This window comes from Girardinichthys multiradiatus, chromosome 18 (genome assembly GCF_021462225.1).
Source record: "Girardinichthys multiradiatus isolate DD_20200921_A chromosome 18, DD_fGirMul_XY1, whole genome shotgun sequence".
Lineage (NCBI taxonomy): Eukaryota > Metazoa > Chordata > Actinopteri > Cyprinodontiformes > Goodeidae > Girardinichthys > Girardinichthys multiradiatus.
Window position 1 is genome coordinate 49529642 of NC_061810.1, and position 21266 is coordinate 49550907.

Consider the following 21266-nt stretch of genomic DNA (forward strand, 5'->3'; position numbering starts at 1 on the left):
TAAAACTCTGAGCAAGTTTATTTTGTCCTATTCTCAGATGAGCATCAGTGCATCCTGCAGAGATGAATGAGAGTTACAGTGAAATCACACACAGGAACTTCAGTGTTAGGCTGGGCTGCATGCTGCAGATCCCATCCGTCTCCGTCTTTATCCCTTTTTCTGGGGCATCGAGGCAAGAAGCAGCCAGTACAGAGAGTAGCATGTTCCTGCAGAGAACACAGAGACACACTGAGGTAGAACCTTGTTGTTTACTGCTCTGCAGCATCTGAACTCCTAGAATTTCATGTAGATACAAAGAAGCAGCTGAACAAGAAGCACAACTAAAGTCTGTAAATCAGGAACAAGACTTGGAACTGAAAACCTCACGTCCAGTGTTTTCAGCTTCCATACCAACATGTTTGACTGAGAGCTAAGAAGGGAACAAAATGCATACTGTTTGTACACATAAACGAGGCATTACATTATGACCACTGGACTAATACTGTTCTGTTTCCCCTTTTGTTGCCATAACAGCCCAGACCCAAAAAAAGCATAGACTCCATCAGACCTCTGAAGGTGTGCCGTGATATCTGGCTCCAGGCTGTTAGCAGCAGATGCTTTAAGTTTTGAAAGGTGGTCCACCACTGTTTCTTGGACCACTCTTGATAGGTACTTACTTGGAATGCCCCAGAGAGCTGCAGCTTTTTGAGCGGTTCCGACCGAGTCGTCTATCCATCACAGCTTGCTTCAAACTCAGATTGTTATACTTCCTACTTATTCTGTCTGTTTGCATGTTGACAACAACAAATTGTTTAGATGAAATGTCATAGGAACATGAACTTGAAACAGGCAGCGCAAAGATAACAAGATGCCTCCTGGATATCATGAAGGGCAGAGTTGAATTTGTAAAATAAAGCTGCCAATAATTCTTCATGGATCATAAAATCCAACCGCAGTGGCAAACCAAACGGCTCATGAACATGTACAGCAGAGAGGAACACAGGATTTTCCAGAACTTAGGCGTTTCCAGGACACTGTGCCTCCAAATACCAGAGGTGGGGCCCATTTCCTCTGCAGGATGTTATTTATTTTCTGGTTTTGTGTGACTTGTGTTTTTCAGGTGAATCTCTTTCAGTTGGAGCTTTCTTTAACGTCCCCACCACTCGGTTGGAGCTCGTCAGCAGCTCATCTGACCAACCTATTGAGATTATTGTGGGAAACATCTGGAGGTTACCTGCAACAGTCAGTGCCATGGTTGTCCTGTAGAGCAGGACGTCACCGGTTCCTCCTTTGATGTGGACGGGCAGCCCGTTGTCTTTCTGTAACCATGGCAACAACAACAAGGTAATATCCGACCGCACCGTGGCGTTTAAAAAAGGAAATATTATTATTTTCAACATTTGTTTAGCTATTCACAAGCTAAGAAAACTAAAAGATTTACAGGCCTATACCTCAGTTTATTATCAGGCTTCTAATTTCCACCAACCCAAACCTCCTTCTGACAGGGGATCCCCTGTCAGAAGGAGACTCTTGTTAGAGAACAGCTACAGACATGGACACATTTGTTCGCACTAAAAATGGATAAAAAGCTTTCGGTTCATGTTATAAATTCATATTTCATTGCAGCAGCGCAACCTTAAATGAAACATTTTGCAAAATTAAAAGTTAGTTTGAGTACATTATAAAAAAAATAGAAAAGAGAATAAATGGTAAATGGACTGAACTTATATAGCGCTTTTCCAGTCATACAGACCACTCAAAGCGCTTTACACTAGAGCCACATTCACCCAATCGCACTCACTAACGCTCACACATTCATACACCGATCGGTAGGCAACTCGAGGTTAAGTGCCTTGCCCAGAGCACATCGACATATGGCAGGAGGAAGCTGGAATTGAACCCACAACTTACTGATTGCAAGACAACTACTCTTCCTACTGAGCCACAGACTAATAACATCAAAGTGGAGAAAATTATTGATTTGCCTATGAGGAATTCTCAAATTTATATTTTACTTTTTGATTCATTAGAATTTAAATAAATCAATATGATGCTACATAGGCGCCCGCTTCTGTCAGCCAATCATCACTAGCCTGGACAAGGACACCTTTTCACCACCCACAATGAGGAGGATGGATGAAAAAGGAGGTAAAAACATGCAGTAAAAAGCAACGTCTTCATAACGACCATTAGACCTGATCAACATACTAACCGGTCATTTAGAAGGAATATCTGTCCTACCATCACAAATGTAAAAAGGTGGAGTTTGCTGAACTCTATGTGGAAAGGCATCTTATACCCACTGTTAAGCTCGGTGGAGGATCTGTGATGCTGCGGGCCTGGTTCTTTTCCAGAACTTTGTTACAGTTTCTGGCATCTTAAGCTCTTTGAAATACCAGAAGAATTTACATACAATTCTGGTGCTTCTGCCAGACATCTGGAAAAGGGTTGTCTTTGAGTCTTTCAGCAGGAGAGTGATCCAAACCAAAGGGGCACATCTACACAGAGACGGTTTAACAGACAATAGTTCAACCTCCTTCCATTACCATGGAAGGCCGCATGACCGTGTTAACGTGCAGTGTGGTTGGCGGACACAACAAGCCGTCTTTCATCCACAGCTACAGAGGTTAGTTGGAAGCTAACCCCTTTTGTTCACACGAGCCACACCTTCAAACCTCTCCGCAGGTAATGAGGTTAGCTGTAGCTAACCATTGTTCACTGTGGATACCTTCTTCAAACTTCGTCGTCACTCGGACAACTCCTCAGCATGGTCAGAGGTTAGGTTTGGGCAGAGCAGAATAATATAGAAGTGATTTAGATTGAAATTATCTAAACGTTTTTCACTTTATGAAGTTTGGTTTTGTTTGTGTTGAACTCAGCTATCTTGGTGCTAGCAGAATATCTGCAGCACACATGTTCAGTCTTGTGTTCTTTGTCTGTGTGTTTTTAAGGTTAAGACAAACTTTATTTAAAGGGTGATTTTAAACACAGAAGATCGGCCATAACGCACCGTCCGCGCTTATGCATTTTAACCCTTTTATTAACCCTGGTATTTTAAAGGTATGCGTTTGATTCTGGTGCTAAGCTATCAGCTTCTTTTGTTAGCTCAACGGCTAACTGGTGAGAACACGTGCTTGCTGCTAAAGAGTATTTAATACTCCCTTAATAATATTTATTTATATATTATTTTAATAAATAAAGGCAGCTAATTAGACACCGTTGAGAATTAGTCATCCAGAAGGTTGGTTTTATTCAGCAGATCATTATTTAAAACATTATTTTATTAAAATAATATTTTATCTGATCTTGCATTGTGAATGGTTGTTTAAATGTTTGCTGATTATTGCCTAAGTTGGTTCCAAGACTAACTTAACTTCATTTCCAGATTCTTCAAGATAATCCTTGGTTCTCAACCATAAACATTGCATGGTAATGTTGCATCACTCTTTTGGTCATAATTATCAACCATCTTTAATCAACTTGTTTATATTGTACATAGCCCTTTAGTCTTCATTATTCTTTAATTCTGCTTGGTAGTTTAGTTGGATTGTTTTAGCATAGTAAAGAGTTTGTTGATTGAAATATGTTTGACTTTAAGTTGACTTATTTTTGTTAATAAATTCTTGTATTTTAAGAAATTGTGTGAATTCATTCCATATATGTGCAGAGTTTATGCTGTTCAATAATGTCAGAGCTCGTCTCACACCTTTCTATTCTGTTCTAATACCATCACCTTACTGGGCTGGTATTCACAGGACAACCCTTAACAAACCCAAATATTATTTGATAAAATATAAAAATATTAATATTAAATATTAAATAATATTCTCAGGTTCATAATCCCAACATTGGCATCCCTGGGTGGACATTATTATGAACAGCTTGCACTGCACATAAATGCGAATTAATAAACCACAAATGCACATTATTGATGCACCAAGTGATTAGCTTAAAACCAGCTGTCACTGGTCACAATAGGACTCAAAACATCAAAGTTCTAACATCAGATGTCACTGATTATATTTAAGAGAACATTATAACTCATGACATTCCAGGAGTTCATAATTTTAGACTTTCATCAAAATTAATAACCCCAACATCTCCGTGCTAGTAACAATCAACTCTGCTACATAGGCAAAATTTTAGATGTTCTGATTCAGGCTGGTTTCTTCTGTGTAAGCAATAACTTGAGACTTGGCTTAACTTCAGTCAACCTCACTGTCCAGACAGTTGCTGCACATCTGTATCCAGAGGTTGTGTTTTGTGTAAGACCACAATCTGAAACTAAATTAACTTTGCAGGGAATTTTAGTATCTGACCTAATTTTGATGCATGTATCCATTCAGGAACTTTATAGTTTGTTTTATGCTTTGAAAGAACAGGATTTTTGTCAGATTAAATCCCAAATTTAATCTAATCCACCCTGCCATATAGGGGGGTGAACCAAAATCCAAATTGCAATTGTTACCCTTAGGAGGTGTAGCAATTTTCTTTTTCCTTTGCAATTTTAACCAAAATTCCCTTAGAGGTTAAGAGTAGTGTCTAATCACTAGTTCTCCCAAAGAAAGGTGAAAAATTAATGCTAAAATCACAAATATCCCTAAAGAAAGGAGTAGCATTGTAACATAGGGTTGTCATAAGTCACAGGTTGAATGATCAACTGGTGCACCTGTTTTACAATCAAATGTTTCCAATATATGTATAGTCAAAAATACATATATAGCTGGACATACATTTGTTAGATGTTGTATCTCTGAGCAATATTCTGATAACTTTGTTGTTGTTTTGTAGTGTCTGCCAGAATGATGGAATCAAACTCCATTATGAATTCAGCAGACGTGGAGATGCAGAAAGTTGTTGTTGCTGATCTCATCCGTTTGTCTCCAGATGAGCGAGATGTTTTAAATCAGTTTGACCTTGCTTCATGTGATGAGAGGATTCAAGAATTACTTGACCTAATTGAAAATCCAACTAGAGAGATTCTGATTTCAGATGTTGTTGGTAGGCTTTCCTTGTTGTATCAGCAGAAATAACAACTAGAAGCTAAAAGATATTTTCAGTTACAGACTGGCCACCAGATGGCTCTTCAAAGGGAGAATGCTGCATAGCTTGAGCTCTCAAAAGCTGAGGAGAGGATCAAGAAAGCTGAAGCAAAGTTAGTGGACCTGAAGGCAGATGAGCTCAAGAAAGCTTCATCCCAAAAGCAGGAACAGACCCCCACCTTTCAGGTACCTGAGTTGAATTTTCACTCACAGCAGCCACAGCAGGGGGCAGTCTCAGACAGCAGTCATCCAGCACCTAGGTCAGAGTCTCCCCTTCCTAAATTTAGTCAAAGTGTTCAACTTACTTCCACAGACCTTAACAAAAGTGTTGGAAGTCAGCATGGTAATGTTGCATCACTCTTTTTGTCATAATTATCAATCATCTTTAATCAACTTGTTTATATTGTACATAGTCCATTAGTCTTCATTATTCTTTAATTCTGCTTGGTAGTTTAGTTGGATTGTTTTAGCAAAGTAAAGAGTTTGTTGATTGAAATATGTTTGACTTTGAGTTGACTTATATTTGTTAATAAATTCTTGTATTTTAAGAAATTGTGTGAATTCATTCCGTATGTGTGCAGAGTTTATGCTGTTCAATAATGTCAGAGCTCATCTCACACCTTTCTATTTTGTTCTAATACCATCGCCTTACTGGGCTGGTATTCACAGGACAACCCTTAACAGACCCAAATATTATTTGATAAAATATTAAATTATTAATATTAAATATTTAATAATATTCTCAGATTCATAATTCCAACATCTAAAAGCTCAAGATCTTTGCTGAGCAGCTTTTTATCTTTGTTGCTGGTTTGATGAAGATCTGCGGAACTCCTCAAGGATCTGAAGTTTTAGGGACGTTATTTGGACCCTCAATGCTGAATTAACATATTTACTGTTTTTGTTTTGGATCAGAGGGTTCCCGGTTACAATCCAGATCCATTTTAAAATCAAATCAGCTGAATAATTGGTGTAACTGGTCATCAGGATGTTAAACATGTGTTTGGTCAGATGTTACAGGAGGAAAGATGGTGACACTGTGAATGAATCTCACCTGGAAGAGTTTCTGGGCCTCAGGAACTTTGTTCTTCAGGTTTCTGCTGGAGCTGCTGAAGGCCCGGCTGGCCAGAACAGGAATTTTCTGGAAACACAGACAAACCCAAACTTGAAAATCACTTTGGAACCATTTCAGATAAATGCAGTAGCTGCACAAAGTCTACAGACTCCCACTAATCTGAATAATTTCTCAGTTTTCTGCTCTTGTTGAATTCATTTTGTGTTTGATTATTTTCTCTGTGGATCATTTTGTGGGTTTTTTCTGTCCCTCTGCAGCAGCTTACTCTCCTTTTGGAAAGATTTCATGTTGAGCTGCACTAATCAGGCTTTTCCTAAAGACTATGATGCATAAAAGAGAAAAATGTGGTGCAGATTTTTTAATACAGGTTGTGTAACAGAGCATTTTTATGCACTAAAACATCCATAACCTGCAGGCTGTTGGTTTATGTGTCTAAATCCTGAAACAGCAGCAAAAAGGTAAGAAAAAACTGATTTTTCATTGACTGATCTGCAGATCATTGGTTGGAGCCAATCATAGATTAGACCAGGTCATCAATCACTGATCAGAGCCGATCAAGAGAAGAATAGTCCGATTCCGCTCTCAGGCCAATTAATCGGTGCTTCACGCATTTCCTGTTTTGCTGGTGTCTCTGGCAGAAGTTTTTTGTTCTTCGCTTTAGTTTTGTGAGCCTGAAGATCTTTTTGGATCAGTTGGTATTTTGGAGTTTTTGTGTCTGTTCATTTTTCTGCGTTTGAACCATTTTTTATTTGTTCAGGATGATTCTGGATCTCTTTTAAAAAATCATTTGAAATAATTCATCTTTTAAATATTTGTCATTTATTTGTGTTCAACTTGACAGTTTATGTTGTCTGTCTCTTTAACAAACTGCTGTGAGGTTCAGCTGGACATGGCCGACATGTCTTCTTGGACTTATATTTCTTTCCCCTCCTGATGTCCTCAGTGAGTCTTAGTGTAGTTAGCTCTCTCAGACCATTCATTCCATGACTTTTAATGAGAACCTTAAACCTGATGTTTTGTTCTAGTCAGTAGATCTCCTGGGTTCTGTCTCTGGAGCTTCAGCAGCCTATTGAAGGAAACAGTTGGACACACGTTCCAACATGTGACACCAGAATCGGAGGAGGAAGAGAAACCAACTCTAAGGTATCGGTTCAGTTTTCCAGGCTGCTGGCAGCTGGCAGTTGGCCATTTGCTTCCAGGTGTTCTGGTTTTGGTGGTTTTAAACCTCAAATAGTTGCTTATTAAACACAAGCTGAAGATGCCTCTCTTTACTCCATCAGATAAAAGGTCTGACCTGCAGCCTGAAGGTCAGAGGGTATCAGTAAAATGTGATGAATGCAGGTGATCAGCTGAGGGATGATGGATCGCTCAGGTTCTGTCAGATCATTGCTGGATTTAAAGTTTCATAAACACACAATCTTCACATTCGATTCTTCGTCATCCAATTTGCTGTTGGTTTTAATCTCCTACATGATGCTGGCATATTCCCAGTTTTCAGCTAACAGCTGAAGAAGCTGGTGCTATCAAAGAGCTTAAAGATCGGGGCTCGTATTCCCAAAGAATCCTGAGACTAAAAGTAGCTCCTAGTGGCGTCATTTAAAAAAAAAATATCTGGGAATTTCTCGAAGATAGATCTTAGAGTTTCCCTCGGTAAGATAAAAGTTATTCACAGATCATCTGAGGCCTCCAGAGAGCTCCTAACATGAGGAGATGTTAGGAGCAGTGAGGAGGACCTTTAGTGAACCTAAGAGTGTCTGAAGCAGAGAAGATGGAGGAAAGACAGAGAGAAAGGAGAGATCTTCTCCTCCAATGAACAACAGTGAATGAATAAATGTAATTAAAAATTAAAATGAAAAATAACCTTGGTTCAAACATGTTGATGGTGTGTGATAACTAATTTTGTTAAGTTTTATCATCATGATTTGACAATTTCTAATCCAGTCTGAATTCTACCATCGGTTAATTTCTCTCCACTGATTACTGGGAGCAAATTTACTGTTTGTTTGGTGTTTCTTTTAACAACCAATCACAGCTCTTAGAAGACAGCGTCACACCTAGCAACAGGGTCAACCACCACCTTTTTATCACTCTGAAGCTGAGACTCTGTGGCAGGAATGTTTAGGCTAAGATAGGAGCTCTCTGGGAGACTCTGAGGATCTTTGGGAATTCGGGCCCAGATTCATGCCTGTCCCTCTGCTAAGTTGTCCCCATAACACTGGTTCATCTCTTCAGTTTGGATCTCCGGCGTTGTATGTAGCTGATATTTGCAGTCGGTCCAACTTTGGCAGATGTCCTGTCTGTCTGCTCCAAATACTGACTGGATTCTTCTGTTTTGTTTTATGGAGTTGAAGAAGGACCAAGACACATACTGGAACGATGATGCAGCATAGTGAGGATTTAACAATAAATGAAACCACAAACTTACCGAACATGGGGGGAACAACAGGACATAGAGGATGGGCAGAGAAACAGAGAAATCCAGCAACGAAGGACCAGAAACCAGGAACTAAAATATATCCCAGATGTGAAGAACTACATGAAAATCAGGTGAGTGCAAATAACAGAAACACAAACAGGTGCCAATCATGACACAACTGGATCGAACATTTCTAAAAGGAAGATTTTAACTTGTCACTGAAAATCTGCTCTCCATCCATGTCAGCCATCTTTGCTGGTCGGGCAAATCTGTACCGCTCTAACTGCAGTTGCGGGCCAGAGAGTTATTCTGAGGGCCATAAATGGCCCACGAACCTGAATGAACCTGCACCAGACTGTAAATCTGAAGCTGTGAAGGTCCGACTGACGTGTTTAATGGCATCAGAATATTAAACAGCAATGAACCTTCCTGAAAGATACCGGCAGCATGAGGTTCTGTGGTACAACTGGCAGAACTTTGAACTTCTAGCTAGACATGGGAGGAGATCTTTAAGAATTGTGGTTCCGAGTTCTACCAGAGTCCATTTTGTTTAAGGAACTGTAGTTTTTAGGTTGTCGAACTAGCAGTATATATATATATACTAGCTCAATATTTGTACCTTTTTCACTTCACTGCAGTCTGTTTAAAAGGAAAAGGTAAAACAAATTACGACTTTTTTAATCAAAGTGCCTTCTAGCAGAGGAAGCGCTATCCTTCAAGCTTTACAATAAAGAATTTATTCAGAGGTTGTGGGTTCAAGTCCCACCATTTTCAGCTTTTAGAAACATTCAATGCATTGCCCTGTTTTAAATGTTCAACATGATGTTATTTTAATTTTTAACATCCTCAGCTGTCCCACAGTTCTGGGATGTAACACCACTGACACTAAAACGGACCTCAATCAGAACCCTGAACAGCTCAGAAGAACTTCTGCAAAGAGTGAGCAAATGAGTCGATGCTGAAGATATTGCTAACAGAAGTGGTTGTTTCTTTCACAAGATTTTCTTCTGGGTGTGTGTGAAAGAAGGGATGAAAGCAGCAGACTCTGGCATGATGGACGGGGCTTTGGACTTTCTGCTAAACAAAGGGGGAGCTACTCAAAGGTCGTGGGTTCAAGTCCCAACAGACTCTGAGTCTTTAATGCAACCACTGATAAAACTGATTCTTACATGTCAACACAACAGTGGTGGAGCTCCTTTATACCTGAAACATTCACAGAGCAGAGACTCAGGGGTGTCTGCAGAAAATCAGGGGGCCACACTTTCATTAATAAAAGAGTGCCTGGTTGGGGGGCAAGTTTGGCTTAAAGAAAATATCGTCTGAAAATGGGCAGGTGTTGGACTGAAACTTAGTGAAAGTCCTTTGAAAGACCCTCAGAAAGTCTGGAGAACATTTGATCGGGACCATTTTAAAGGATTGCAGGAAAGTCTGGCTGTCTGGAAGGAAAATAGGAACAAATGTGGGTCGGATCCGAAATAAATCCTCAGCAGAGCATTGACTGTTATAAAAGCAAAACATGTAGAACAATGAGACTTTCAACTAAGAGGATTTTCATCTGGTGATCAGACATGGTGGAGAAAACTGGGATGTATGAGGACTTTGGTGATGAAGCTCTCTGGATTTGACTGAACTAAAAACATCATCTTGGTTCTTTGTCTCCTTCAAAGGCAAATCAGAGGACAGCTGAGGAATAAAACCCATGAAGCAACTTTTACATGACATGTTGGAGTTGACCTATTTCCTATTTACATCACAGGTTAATTCAACTCTTCCTGTCACTTTCTGCAATGTTTCTAAATTGACTTTGTGTTTCTGACACAAACTGATATAAAGAGACATTTCATGACTCTTGACACAAACTGTAAAAACTTTCAAAAACTCAGGAGTCCTTCAGGTGGGCAAGAAATGTTCTTTGACTTTGTCTAAAATTACTAAAGTAAGAGAGGACCTTACGTCTGCTTCATCTCAAATGTATGAGTTTCAGAACTTTTATTGTAGCTTTGTGGGACTGTAAGAACTCTGGGTGAATTTTTCTCCTTCATTTTGTGCAAATAAACTATAGCATCCATGATGCACTGTGACTAAGTGGTCCGAACTGGGTCATCAACAGGACAATGATCCCAAACACAGCAGCAAATATACATCAGAATGGCTTGAAAAACAGAATCAAGTTTCTGCAATGGTCTAGTCAAAGTCCCGATTAAAAAGCTGTGGTGGGACCTTCAGGAAAGAGGAGTGGCCTTCCAGCCACAGTGTCTCTTACTGCATGGTTGTTTCCATTTCCAGCAAGGTCACACTGGAAAGCTCAGGGCGGGACTTTCTGCACCCAGAGCCAATCACATCCTTGCAACATGATACCTGAACCAATCAGGGGGGAGAACTCATAGTGATGAAGGACTGAAGGGTGACACAGCAACACTTCCAGCATGAACTAAGAGTCATCAGTTGAATCACATTAATAGTTCTCATCTCTCTGGTTTACAGAAACAGAAAAATTATATTTTTTTAACTTTTAAAAAGGTGATCATTAACTTAAAGGATATGTTTGAAATCAAAATAAACATTTTAAGATGCTCCTTATTTTATGGCAAGAACTGCAGTTTAAATCAGAAATCCGATTGTATTCACATTTATTAGAGAATTTCAGATGAAAAGTTCCTCCTTCATTTACTTCAGAGGCTTGATGGACTTTGCTCTGTCAACATGAGACGATGATTAACAGAAGTTAACCCTGCAGATCCTGGACTTTATGATCAGACACAACTCTACGACGTGCTTGGTGGATCGTCAGCAGGTCAGAACATGAGCTGAAGAACCTGAGCCGAAACGTGCAGATTTACCTGAGTTTAATGGAACAGATGGTCTGTGACTGATGGGTGAGAAACCTGCAGGAGCTTTTAGAGCTGATGTTGACTTTGGATGCAGCGATGCTCCTATGTATGAGACTGCAGCATCTTAAAGAAGGAATTTTATTCCAAATTAGGATCTTTTTCATTAAGGCATTTGTAAAAATCTGTGGTTTTCTAAGCAACTTGTATTCAGATCTTTTAAGGAGAAAAGTCACTAAAATAATTTATTTATCATGATGATTTATGATACATTTAAGGCCTCCATCATATTCCACATAAAATTTGAATGGATCGTCACACAGTGAGAACATGGATCAGATGCTTTGTTGGAAAAGTCCAACAGAGATTTTAGAGCAACATCTACTGCTTTCAGGACCTTAAAATCTTTAAATCCATGCTTTTTTACCAAGATAATGGAAAACCACATTCCAAAGGCCTGGCTGAGGAAGAGGAGGGTACAGATGCTGGACCAACCTTTCCCCAACAGAGACTGTTGGAGACCACCCTGTATTATTGGACACCTTAAGACGTGTTTGCAGGAAGAATGGTACAGAATAACACCTGGAACTATTCAGTGATTGACACCCTCTAACCATGTCCAGCTGAAAACATAAAATATTTCAGCTTCATACAGAAAATAAAACTCACATTAATCAAAGTAACGGAAACATATTTGACATGAACTTTTCCCCACAGCCGTCTCCTGCTGAGAAAGGAATGATGTGACTGCTGCCATTGTGTACGTGCTGAGCTGCACTCTCAGGCCAACAGGTGAGCAACAGGTGTGTTTCTGTGGCTGAACCATAAAACCTGCAGCCGGAGCCCTAGTTAAGTCTGTACACATGGATCATATCTCTGCACACTTCCCTCCAACACACAAACACAGCTTGAGACGACCCCAGAGGTCAGACATGGTCAGCTATCAATCACTAATCTAATCGGGTCCGAGTTCAGCTCAAACAGCTCAACAGACATGAAAACAGACAAATAAGAGCTGTACTCACCAGAAGGCGATTCATGTCGAGCTGCGCTGCCTGCTTTTACCTTCACAAGGACACACACACACACACGTCCTGGCAGTTGGAGTGTTTTTGAACGTCTGCCAAACTACGATCAGCTGTAGAGGCCAAACTGCCTGCAGGACGTTTGCAGCTCTGGCTGCACCAAGAGCGTCTCAGATCTCACAGCAGACACAGTTTGGGTTCAACTCTGACTGCAGCCGAGCTTCATATTATCTGAGGGCAACACTTCCCTGAGTGTCCCTGCTAGAGACACTCTTCACCCTGCAGGGCAGCTCAAAACAAGGTCGTGACTTAAACAGTTTAAATGACCTTGTTGAACCTGCAGGACTCTATGTGGGGTTTTATTGCTGTGTTTGGTTTCATTTCCTGTAATATTTGTGCATTTCTGTAGTAAAGCAGCATTTGTGTCACGCTGTGCATGCATGAGGTAACACCAGGAGCTTTACAGAGAACATAGAAACGCTGTTAAAGAACTAATTATTTCAATGACAGCGAAGAATTAAAAAAGAAAATAACAATAATAACAAATATAATCCCTGCATGAAAAGAATCAGTAAACACATCCATCCATCTATACCTGCTTATACATGCAGGGTCGCAGGGGCTGATGCCCAGGGCCAGGGATCACTGAGAGATGGGGTACACCCTGGACAGGTCTTAAGTCCATCACAGGACAGACAACCATGGAGAACCCGAAGAGAACCCGAGAACCCCAGCACAGGGAGAACATACAAACTCCATGCAGATAGACCCCAGGATTCCAAGTCAGCTTCCTACGAGCACAGAGTCGGGAATAATAAACAGCGTTCAACTGTGGAGCTCTGATTGGATGATTTAGAAACAGGAAGGAGATGAAAATATTATAGATTTATTCTCAGAGTCACTGAAACTGTTAAAAAGAAATAAATATAAAAACATCAAATTATTATATTGGAAGTTATTAGTGGAATCAGTTATCAACCTTTTAGTCACATTAATATGTTTCAATGATTAATTAAATAAAAAAATAAAATAAACATGAACTCCAAGCATTTAAAGGGACATTTTACAGAAACTGAGGCTGAATGTTTAGAGTCTTTATAACAAACTCAGTAACTGTTTCCATCCTGTTGATGTTTACACATGTTGAACATTTTTAAATTATTCTACTCAGCTGCACATTTCTATTAATCTGAGGATGTTACCTTTAATAACTGTTTCTTGGTCTTATTTCTTCTTTTTACATTTTACCTTATTATGAATCTGCCTGCTTCCATCTGCTTTCACTGCTGCTACACCTGAATGTCCCCATTGAGGGACAATAAAGGATATTTCTATTCTATTTTCATGAGTTAGATGTGCAGAACTGAAATGATGTGAGTTCTCCTTCTAGTCTGCAGGTGATGAAAGAAGTTTGTTGCATCGCTTTCTCATGAGGTATAACCAAGTGTGTTAAATGCAGAAGAAAAACAGCTAAATAATAAAAACAATCAAATCCAACATAGACAGAATAAAAGCAGGCTGGTGGTTCTGGTAGCCGGAACTGAATGGAACTCTACTCAGGACCTCAGTCAGCATTGGTTCATATTTTAAAGGAAAAAGGTGATTTTTGTTTTCTGAGTAAAACGTCCTGTTTTAGCATCTGAAAGTTGAGGTGAAAGCAGAAGTCCTCCCAGAGAGAAACACTGACCTGAAGCATGAGAGGTGGAGGAAGCAGACGGCTGAACATCTTTCACTTCTTCATTTCCAGCTGCAGCAGAGCAGCACAGAGACGGCAGCTCAGAGCAGACGTCTGGTGAGTCTTCTTCAGCTTTTCTTCACCAACATGAACAAAAGCTGTTTAACTGAAACATTTTCCCTTGTTGCTGCAGATCAAGTCCAAATCAAACCTCTGGATCCATCCTGCAGTTCTGCATCTTTTCCTTCTGAGCAGAAAACCTTTTTGTTAACCAGAATCAGAAGAGTCCTGAAGACCTGATGATCACAACCTCCGCAGAAGACCAGAAGAAGGTCAGACTCCTTGGAAAGAAAAGGAGATTGGATTAGGACCTTTGATCAGGGCTATGGTTAAAAAGATTATGTTACTATTTTATGAAGAACTTTGTGACACAAACTAAAATAGTACCTTAACTAATTTGCAAAAAATTGCAAATGTGTACGTTAAATTACCATAGAAATCAAGAATCAGTCTTAAAAAAGTACCTAAACTACAGAACTAAAGACAAGTCAGTTTTTAGTCACAGTTGAACCCAAATTTATTTAAACCTTTCAGATTTAGGCTTAAACTTCTTTTTATTCAGCAAGGAAGCTTGTTTCTGACAGGGAATGATACAGATATCCCTCAGAAGGTAAGAAAACAATGAAAAAGGAGGATCCACTTCCAATTAAATAGTTGATCTGCTTTATTTACATTTTAATAAAAAATGTCATGTTGAAAATTATTTTCACTCATCTAATCGGTGAGCATCTTTTTCCATGTTTCCGGTGCTCTGATGATTTATCTTTGGTGACTCTGTGAGGTTGGAATGCCTCCTTACCATCACCCTAATCTGCAGTTCCCTTCTCAGAGTCTGTTTCAGATTGATGCCAGGACTGTCTGGACCACTCCAGAACTTTAACAATACTTCCAGTCAGTAGAAATATGCTGGTCAAATGAAAGGAGCACTTTAAATCAAAAGAGGAATCATTTTAAGCTGAACTGTAAATTCTTTCTGAATCATTTTACACAGTCGTTTAACTTGTGTTTTATAAATGAATGTCATCCTGCAGACTGAGATGTCCTGCACAGTGCTGCCCCTGCTGGTCACTCTGAGTCCTGCACTTTTCTTCCTGCTGCTCCGTGATGTCTCTGTGACGCAAGGACTCTGGGAGGACTACAAATATGGCCGCCACAGCTCTGAACTGCTGCACCAGGAGCACAACTGCAGCTGGACATGCATGCTGTTCACCCTGCAGTGGCCGGGGGGGTTCTGCCAGGTGAGCTCCATCATCATCATCATCATCATCATCATCATCATCATTACTCAGTGTGATCTGAAAAGCAGCCGAGTGAAACATTCCTGCAGGTTTCCAAACATTCGGAAACAGACAGAGAGGAAAATGAGTTTGTATAAACACGAAAAATGTTCAGAAAGGAAATTGAATGAAGATGGTGGAAAAGGAGGAAGGATAGGAGGAGGAAGACAGCAGTGAATGAAAAAAATGAGACAAAATAAAGAAATGTTGCCAGCGAAAGACAAAGTTTCATGAATCCGTGGAAAAACCAAAAGAAACCAGAACCAAACCTGCTTCATCAGCTGCTGTTCTTTCATCTTTGCATCTTGTTTCACACACCAACATAGAACATAACAACCATACATGATGTAAGGAAGTATTCGCTCGCCTGATTTCACACACGTATGAACCTGAGTGACATCCCATAGTTCATTGACCCGTCCTTCACTGCTAAAACAGCTTCAGCTCTTCTGAGAAGATTTTCCACAAGGTTTAGTGCAGTGAGAGAATATCTGAGCATTCTTCCAGAAACCCATCTGTGAGGTCAGGCACTGATGTTGGACAAGAAGGTCTCTGCTATAATTTATCTGAAAAGGTGTTCTATCGGGTTTAGGTCAGAACTTTGTGCATGTCAGTCAAATTCTTCAACACCAAGCTCCCTCATCCATGTCTTTATGGACCTTGCTCTCTGCTGTGGACCCACGATGGAACAGGAAGGAACCTCCAAACTATTACCACAACTATGATGTTGTCCAAAAAGGTGAGCTTTATTGCATCTGAGGTTTGCATTGTTCTTAGTGTTGTAAGGCTTGGATGCAGAAGCTAAGCAATGGAGACCCATATCATGAAGCTTTGTTCCCAAGCTGATCATGAAGTTTGGAGGTCTGAACTTATTGACTGCAGTAAGTTAAAGACCTCTGCGCCCAATGCTCCTCGGGATCTGCTGACCCTGCTCTGTGATTTTATGGGCTGAGTTACTGTAGCTCCCAGTTGCTTTCCACATTGTTATGATACGACTGACAGCTGATTATTACAGAGGTGGCCTCCTATCACAGCACCAAGCTGGAATCACTGAGCTCCTCACCCATTCTTTCATGCTTGGAGAAGCCGTGTCTTCCATGGCACCTGTGGCCATGAAGGTGACGTGAACATCTGAATTCAATGATTTGGAGGGATGAGCAAATACGTTTGGCAGTATGATGTCACCAGTTTAATCAGCTAGCTCCTGCAGCATTCTGCAGGTCCAGCCCAGCTGCTCTGCACCATTACATGGACTCCACAATCAGGCCGTCTCCTCCTGGCTTCTTAGGAGACATGTTGAGGAACATGGATATGTGAGGACATCAGAGCCTAGACCCTGAAGCAAGGGTCTGGGCAGACTCGCTTCTCCACACGAAGCAAGTCTGCTGATGTTGATGCTGCACTGGAGCCGACCGACATGTTAACGGTGTTTCATCCCCTTCTAACGAGCCGGTTAATTACAGACTTTATGTTTCATAAGACAGTTTCACATCTAGAGAGCTGCCGACAGACTGAAACTCATATTTTACATGCATGAAGATCACAAACAGGAGACATTTGTTAACATGCTGTCTGTCTGTCTGTGTTCATCAGTCTTTGTACAAAGAGACTCAGTGCAAGATTCCTCAGAACATCAGCAGCTGGACCATTCACGGCCTCTGGTACCATCACACACTCTTCTTTCTGTTTAAAACAACCTTACTCTTTAATTTCCTGTGTTTAATGTGGAACCTGTCAACTTTACAACAGTTGGATTGAGTATAAAGAATAAAAGTCAGACTTTATTCATCAGTCTGGATGCTGCAGAGACAACAAGGTCCTAATGTTCCTGTTGGCTTATTTCCAGGCCTCTCCATGCTCAATGGTGCTGCAGCTGCTGGCCGTTCTTCCACTCTGATGTCCAGGTGATTCCAGGCTAGGACCAAGTTTCCTACTTTAGAAACATGATTTATCAACCAACAAACGTTTGTTCCCTTTGTTCCAGGAGCTGAAAGAAGAGCTGACGGAGTACTGGCCGTCGCTGCTGAAAACCAAATCTAGCTTTCATTTCTGGTACGCTTCACTGCTTCTGTAGATCCACAGCCTGCCGGAAGAGGGCGCTGTTTCTGTAGTTTCTGTCTCTGCCTGTAGAGGATAATATTATCCGCCCCAAACCATTAATAAGAAATCTTTAACAAACTCACACTGATGCTCTGATGAGTGAATCATGGGTGGGATTTAAAAACCATCCACTTCCTGTTGCTGGTTTTTGAACTGAAATTACTCCAGTTGAGTCACAACAAATATAACCAGAACAAACATCTCATTTATATCCTTACATTTCAGGTAACATCGGTGAAAAAGGTTGACTGATGGTTATTTGTCAGTTTTAGATATGACAGCTTTATTTTTTTTTCTGCTTACATCTGTTGTTTTTATGAATAGAATAAAGTTTTCTTTCATTCATTAAATAGGAATATTAGTTTTTCTGAATGTTTTCTGTTGCAGGAAGGAGGAGTGGATCAAACACGGGTCGTGTGCTGCTTGTGTTGAAGGATTCAACTCTCCTCTAAGATACTTTCAGATCTGCCTGAAGCTTCGACATCAGTTTGATATCTACAAGTGAGCATTAGGAGAGCACCCCCTTGTGACCATTGGAGATACTGCAGAAAGCATCGTTTGTTGTTTAAGTTACTTTTAGCTGAAAATGAAGAAGTTTAATGATATTAAGTTAAAATCTGAGCAAGTCGAGGTTTTTCTGCTTTGTGCTACAGACTGCTGGAGGATGCAGGCATCACTCCGTCCTGCGAGCGACTCTACAAGGTAAAAACGGTTCTGCAACGAACCCGTCTCAACCACTGCATCATTTCTATTTGTGTTCTCATGCCTTCACCACAGACTGCAGTTTGTTAATATGAGCCTGCAAAAAATGATTCAAAATTAACCTGACAATTGCATAGAAACAAAATCTAAGAACACTTTTTCCTAAATGCACACTTTGCTTTTAGAAATAGAAATTACAGTATTTTCTAGTGTTTAGGCTGACATTTTTAGATCCAGATTTTTCCTCTATTCTTTTGTTAAAATGCAAGTTTTTTTTTTATTGGAGACAAAACATAGAATCAGTTTTATTTTAAATTTTTGAAAATGAAACGTTTTTTCTGGTTAATTGTCTGCAAACAGAAACCTTCAGACATTTAGAGATCTATAGATGTCTGCAGCTGATGATCATTGTTTTGGTCCCTCTCTCTCTCTCTCTCTCTGGGGGTTCAGGTTGCAGAGGTGCAGAAGGTCCTGCTGCCCCACATCGGAGAAAAACACGAGGTCCAATGTGTCCAAGATCAGAAGGTCGGGTCATCTAAAGCAGAACATTTATGAGAGGAAACCTGCTGGTGTGTCAAACATGAGCAGCAGTTTCCTCAGGAGCAGAGGAACATTCAGACGATCATAAAGCTGGTTCCTAAAAACTTTAGAAATGATTTAATCATCCAGAATCTGACCGGATGTAGCTGAGCTGCAGGATGTTTAGTGATGAATGAGAACCTGCAGCTTTATCTTGATCTCCATATAAAAAAATCACAATTTATAAGAAAAGAATAAAAACGTTTCACTTTTTTGAAATGAGGTAAATGTGCTGATCCGTCTTCTTACTGAGCATCAGAACCACTGCACAGACACATTTCCATGGATCTGCAGTAAAATGATGTCCAGCATGTTTCCTTCAGATCAGATTTCTCTCTCTGAGACTCATCCTTACCTGCTGGTTGGACCTAAATCCCAACCCAACCTCATAAATCCTGCTGCCAACCCGACCGAACTGCTGTTAATGAGCTCAGGCTGGCCCAGACCCGCAGGTTCTGCTCTGCAGCTCTGTTTGTGTTCTGGGTGGCACCAAGGAGGGCTGTGATGAGACCAGGCTGGTTAACATGGAGCAGAAATAGGAACATTTTAAGTTTTTCTGTTATTTTTTCATGCAATATTTATGGATCCAAAAGACAAGCTGTTAATATTTAGGAAGCGAGGACAGACACATGGTGTTGGTTAAATATTGGCGCCAGGATTTAATTTCCCAGAAAACAGTCAGAGTTTTGATGGAAAAAAGCATCAGTTTACATTCCCAAACAGGCTCCTCGTCTGGTGGATCGTTCATCTGACCATCCTGGCTTCCCTGAGGTTTGATCGGTCCTAGATCTGCTCCAGGAAGATGTTCCTGAAGTTTAGCCGAGCATTAGAACCCATGAGCTTTAGATGTCAGGAGGACCTTTGATTAATCAGGGATGATCTTCTCCAACTCAGAACATGGAGTCCATTGGAGTCGGGCCTTGGAGATGAAATCTGGTTTTCATGTGATGCTAACCCCTTATCCATAAGGAACCCAGAAGGAGCCCAGGAAGGAACACACCTGCATTAGTAGCCCGTAGAACCATCTGAAGCAACAGAACCTTTCTGCTGCAGAACAACTGTGCTAACTACAAACCCAGTGTGCAGCCCACTGACCGTGCAGATTCAGAATCAGAACTCTTGGATGACAGCTGATATCATGGAGAACCTAATTTGACTTTAAACTCCGAGGTTAAACACAAAAATTTCCCCTAACAGAACCAGAACCTATTTAGTTTACAGTCAGGTTAAAAATTGACAGCAGCATCTCCAAAACAATCTAAAATCCATTCCAGAACCAGGACTAGATGGTACCTGAAAAGGTCCAAACCCTAGCTGAATCTTCCTACTTTTTCTCTTTCTTCAGGACAGACAGGTGCTGTTCCAGGTGAAAGTCCGGCTGTCCCGTAACCTGACCATCGGCTGTGATCACCATGGAGACACCAATGTGGACCTTGCAGTTGGGCTGGGCCCTGGACAGGGACCCTCTACTGGGCACCCCTGCCCCCCAGATGTTCCCTTCTACTACTTCCCAATAAACCACCAGGAACCTTGGCGACCTTGCGGTTGATCCAAGATGTTCTGAAATGTTCTGCTTCTGTTAACCTCCAACGCCCTGAATCTGTTCCGTCTTACTTTCTGCTGCTTTTTCTTTTTCAGAGTTTGGACTCAGAAGCACTCAGATAAATGCATGAGTAAAGATTCCCATAGTAACCTTGGAGCAGAACTTTGGCGGACATTTAAAGGTTGTGTAACTGTACTGAGCCCTGATGATTAAACTGTGAAATATCCCCAGCGTCCAGTCCACTGTTTGTTCTGACAGAACTTCAAAAACATCTCCAGACTCCAGGCTCGTATTCCCAAAGAATCCTGAGACTAAAATTAGTTCCTAGTGATGTCATTCTAAGGAAAATCTGGTAATTTCTCAAAGGTTTTTCTTAGAATTTTCCCTCGGTCAGATAAAGGTTATTCATGAATCATCTGAGGTTTTCAGAGAGCTCCTAACGTGAGGAGATGTTCAGAGCAGTGAGGAGGACCTTTAGTGAACCTAAGAGTGTCTGAAGCAGAGAAGATGGAGGAAAGACAGAGAGAAAGGAGAGATCTTCTCCTCCAATGAACAGTAAATGAATAAAACGCTCCATGGTGCAGAGATCCACCTCCTAAACAGTCGAGTAAATAAACTTCTAGAACAATCATATAATTATTAATATAGAGATAAGATTAACTTTATCATCCCCCTAGGAGGAAATTAAATGGTTTCAGCAGCAGGACAGGTTAAAGGTCAACCTCTAGTAAAGTGATATTAGGAAGGATCAATAAATTGTAGAAACAATAATAAATAAACATGAATAAAAAGAACAAAATTACAAACAATATTGTACAGAATTATTTAAATATTTACAGACTGTAAAATGCTTTCAAAAAATACATTCGGAAAAAAATTGGAAAACTCTTAAATAAATAAATATATAAATAGAAAGTGTCTCCAACTGTCCAATAATCTGAGCTCTATATCCAGAGCAGGAAGAT

The 21266-nt window shown here is 40.4% G+C and overlaps 2 protein-coding genes across 6 annotated transcripts; one reads left to right on the top strand and one right to left on the bottom strand.

Annotated features, from left to right (window-relative positions):
- Positions 1-12534, bottom strand: LOC124884590 (cytochrome c oxidase subunit 7A2, mitochondrial). The gene is made up of 4 exons (XM_047392588.1): positions 12366-12534; positions 6076-6162; positions 1214-1298; positions 1-206 (listed from the first exon to the last, which is right to left on the bottom strand). Exons 1-4 carry the CDS (start codon positions 12378-12380, stop codon positions 148-150), a joined length of 246 nt encoding a protein of 81 aa, XP_047248544.1. The 5' UTR covers positions 12381-12534; the 3' UTR covers positions 1-147.
- On the top strand, positions 11258-20527 carry rnaset2l (ribonuclease T2, like). Of its 5 annotated transcripts, none has more exons than XM_047392586.1 (14): positions 11258-11388; positions 11772-11908; positions 12058-12143; positions 14113-14157; positions 14234-14372; positions 15132-15338; positions 15970-16116; positions 16971-17038; positions 17224-17281; positions 17362-17429; positions 17865-17978; positions 18131-18179; positions 18630-18704; positions 20104-20527. In XM_047392586.1, the coding sequence occupies exons 5-14, from the start codon at positions 14340-14342 to the stop codon at positions 20305-20307; spliced, it is 1023 nt and encodes a 340-aa protein (XP_047248542.1). In that variant the 5' UTR covers positions 11258-11388; positions 11772-11908; positions 12058-12143; positions 14113-14157; positions 14234-14339; the 3' UTR covers positions 20308-20527. The 5 variants fall into 5 exon arrangements, with proteins under 5 accessions (XP_047248542.1, XP_047248539.1, XP_047248540.1 ...); XM_047392583.1 differs by having other exon boundaries at positions 12058-12132; positions 12977-14157; XM_047392584.1 differs by having other exon boundaries at positions 12058-12132; positions 14002-14157.
- Positions 20528-21266: the final 739 nt, after the last annotated feature.

Excerpts from the sequence above, each read along its gene's own strand:
- LOC124884590 (XM_047392588.1), bottom strand. Across the intron at positions 1,299-6,075 it reads AGGCCCAGAAACTCTTCCAG|AAAGACAACGGGCTGCCCGT; the intron begins GTGAGATTCATT and ends CCATGGTTACAG. Across the intron at positions 207-1,213 it reads CATGGCACTGACTGTTGCAG|GAACATGCTACTCTCTGTAC; the intron begins GTAACCTCCAGA and ends TGTTCTCTGCAG.
- rnaset2l (XM_047392586.1), top strand. The coding sequence starts at position 14,340 with ATGATCACAACCTCCGCAGAAGACCAGAAGAAG. Across the intron at positions 18,180-18,629 it reads CCTGCGAGCGACTCTACAAG|GTTGCAGAGGTGCAGAAGGT; the intron begins GTAAAAACGGTT and ends CTGGGGGTTCAG. Across the intron at positions 18,705-20,103 it reads AATGTGTCCAAGATCAGAAG|GACAGACAGGTGCTGTTCCA; the intron begins GTCGGGTCATCT and ends CTCTTTCTTCAG.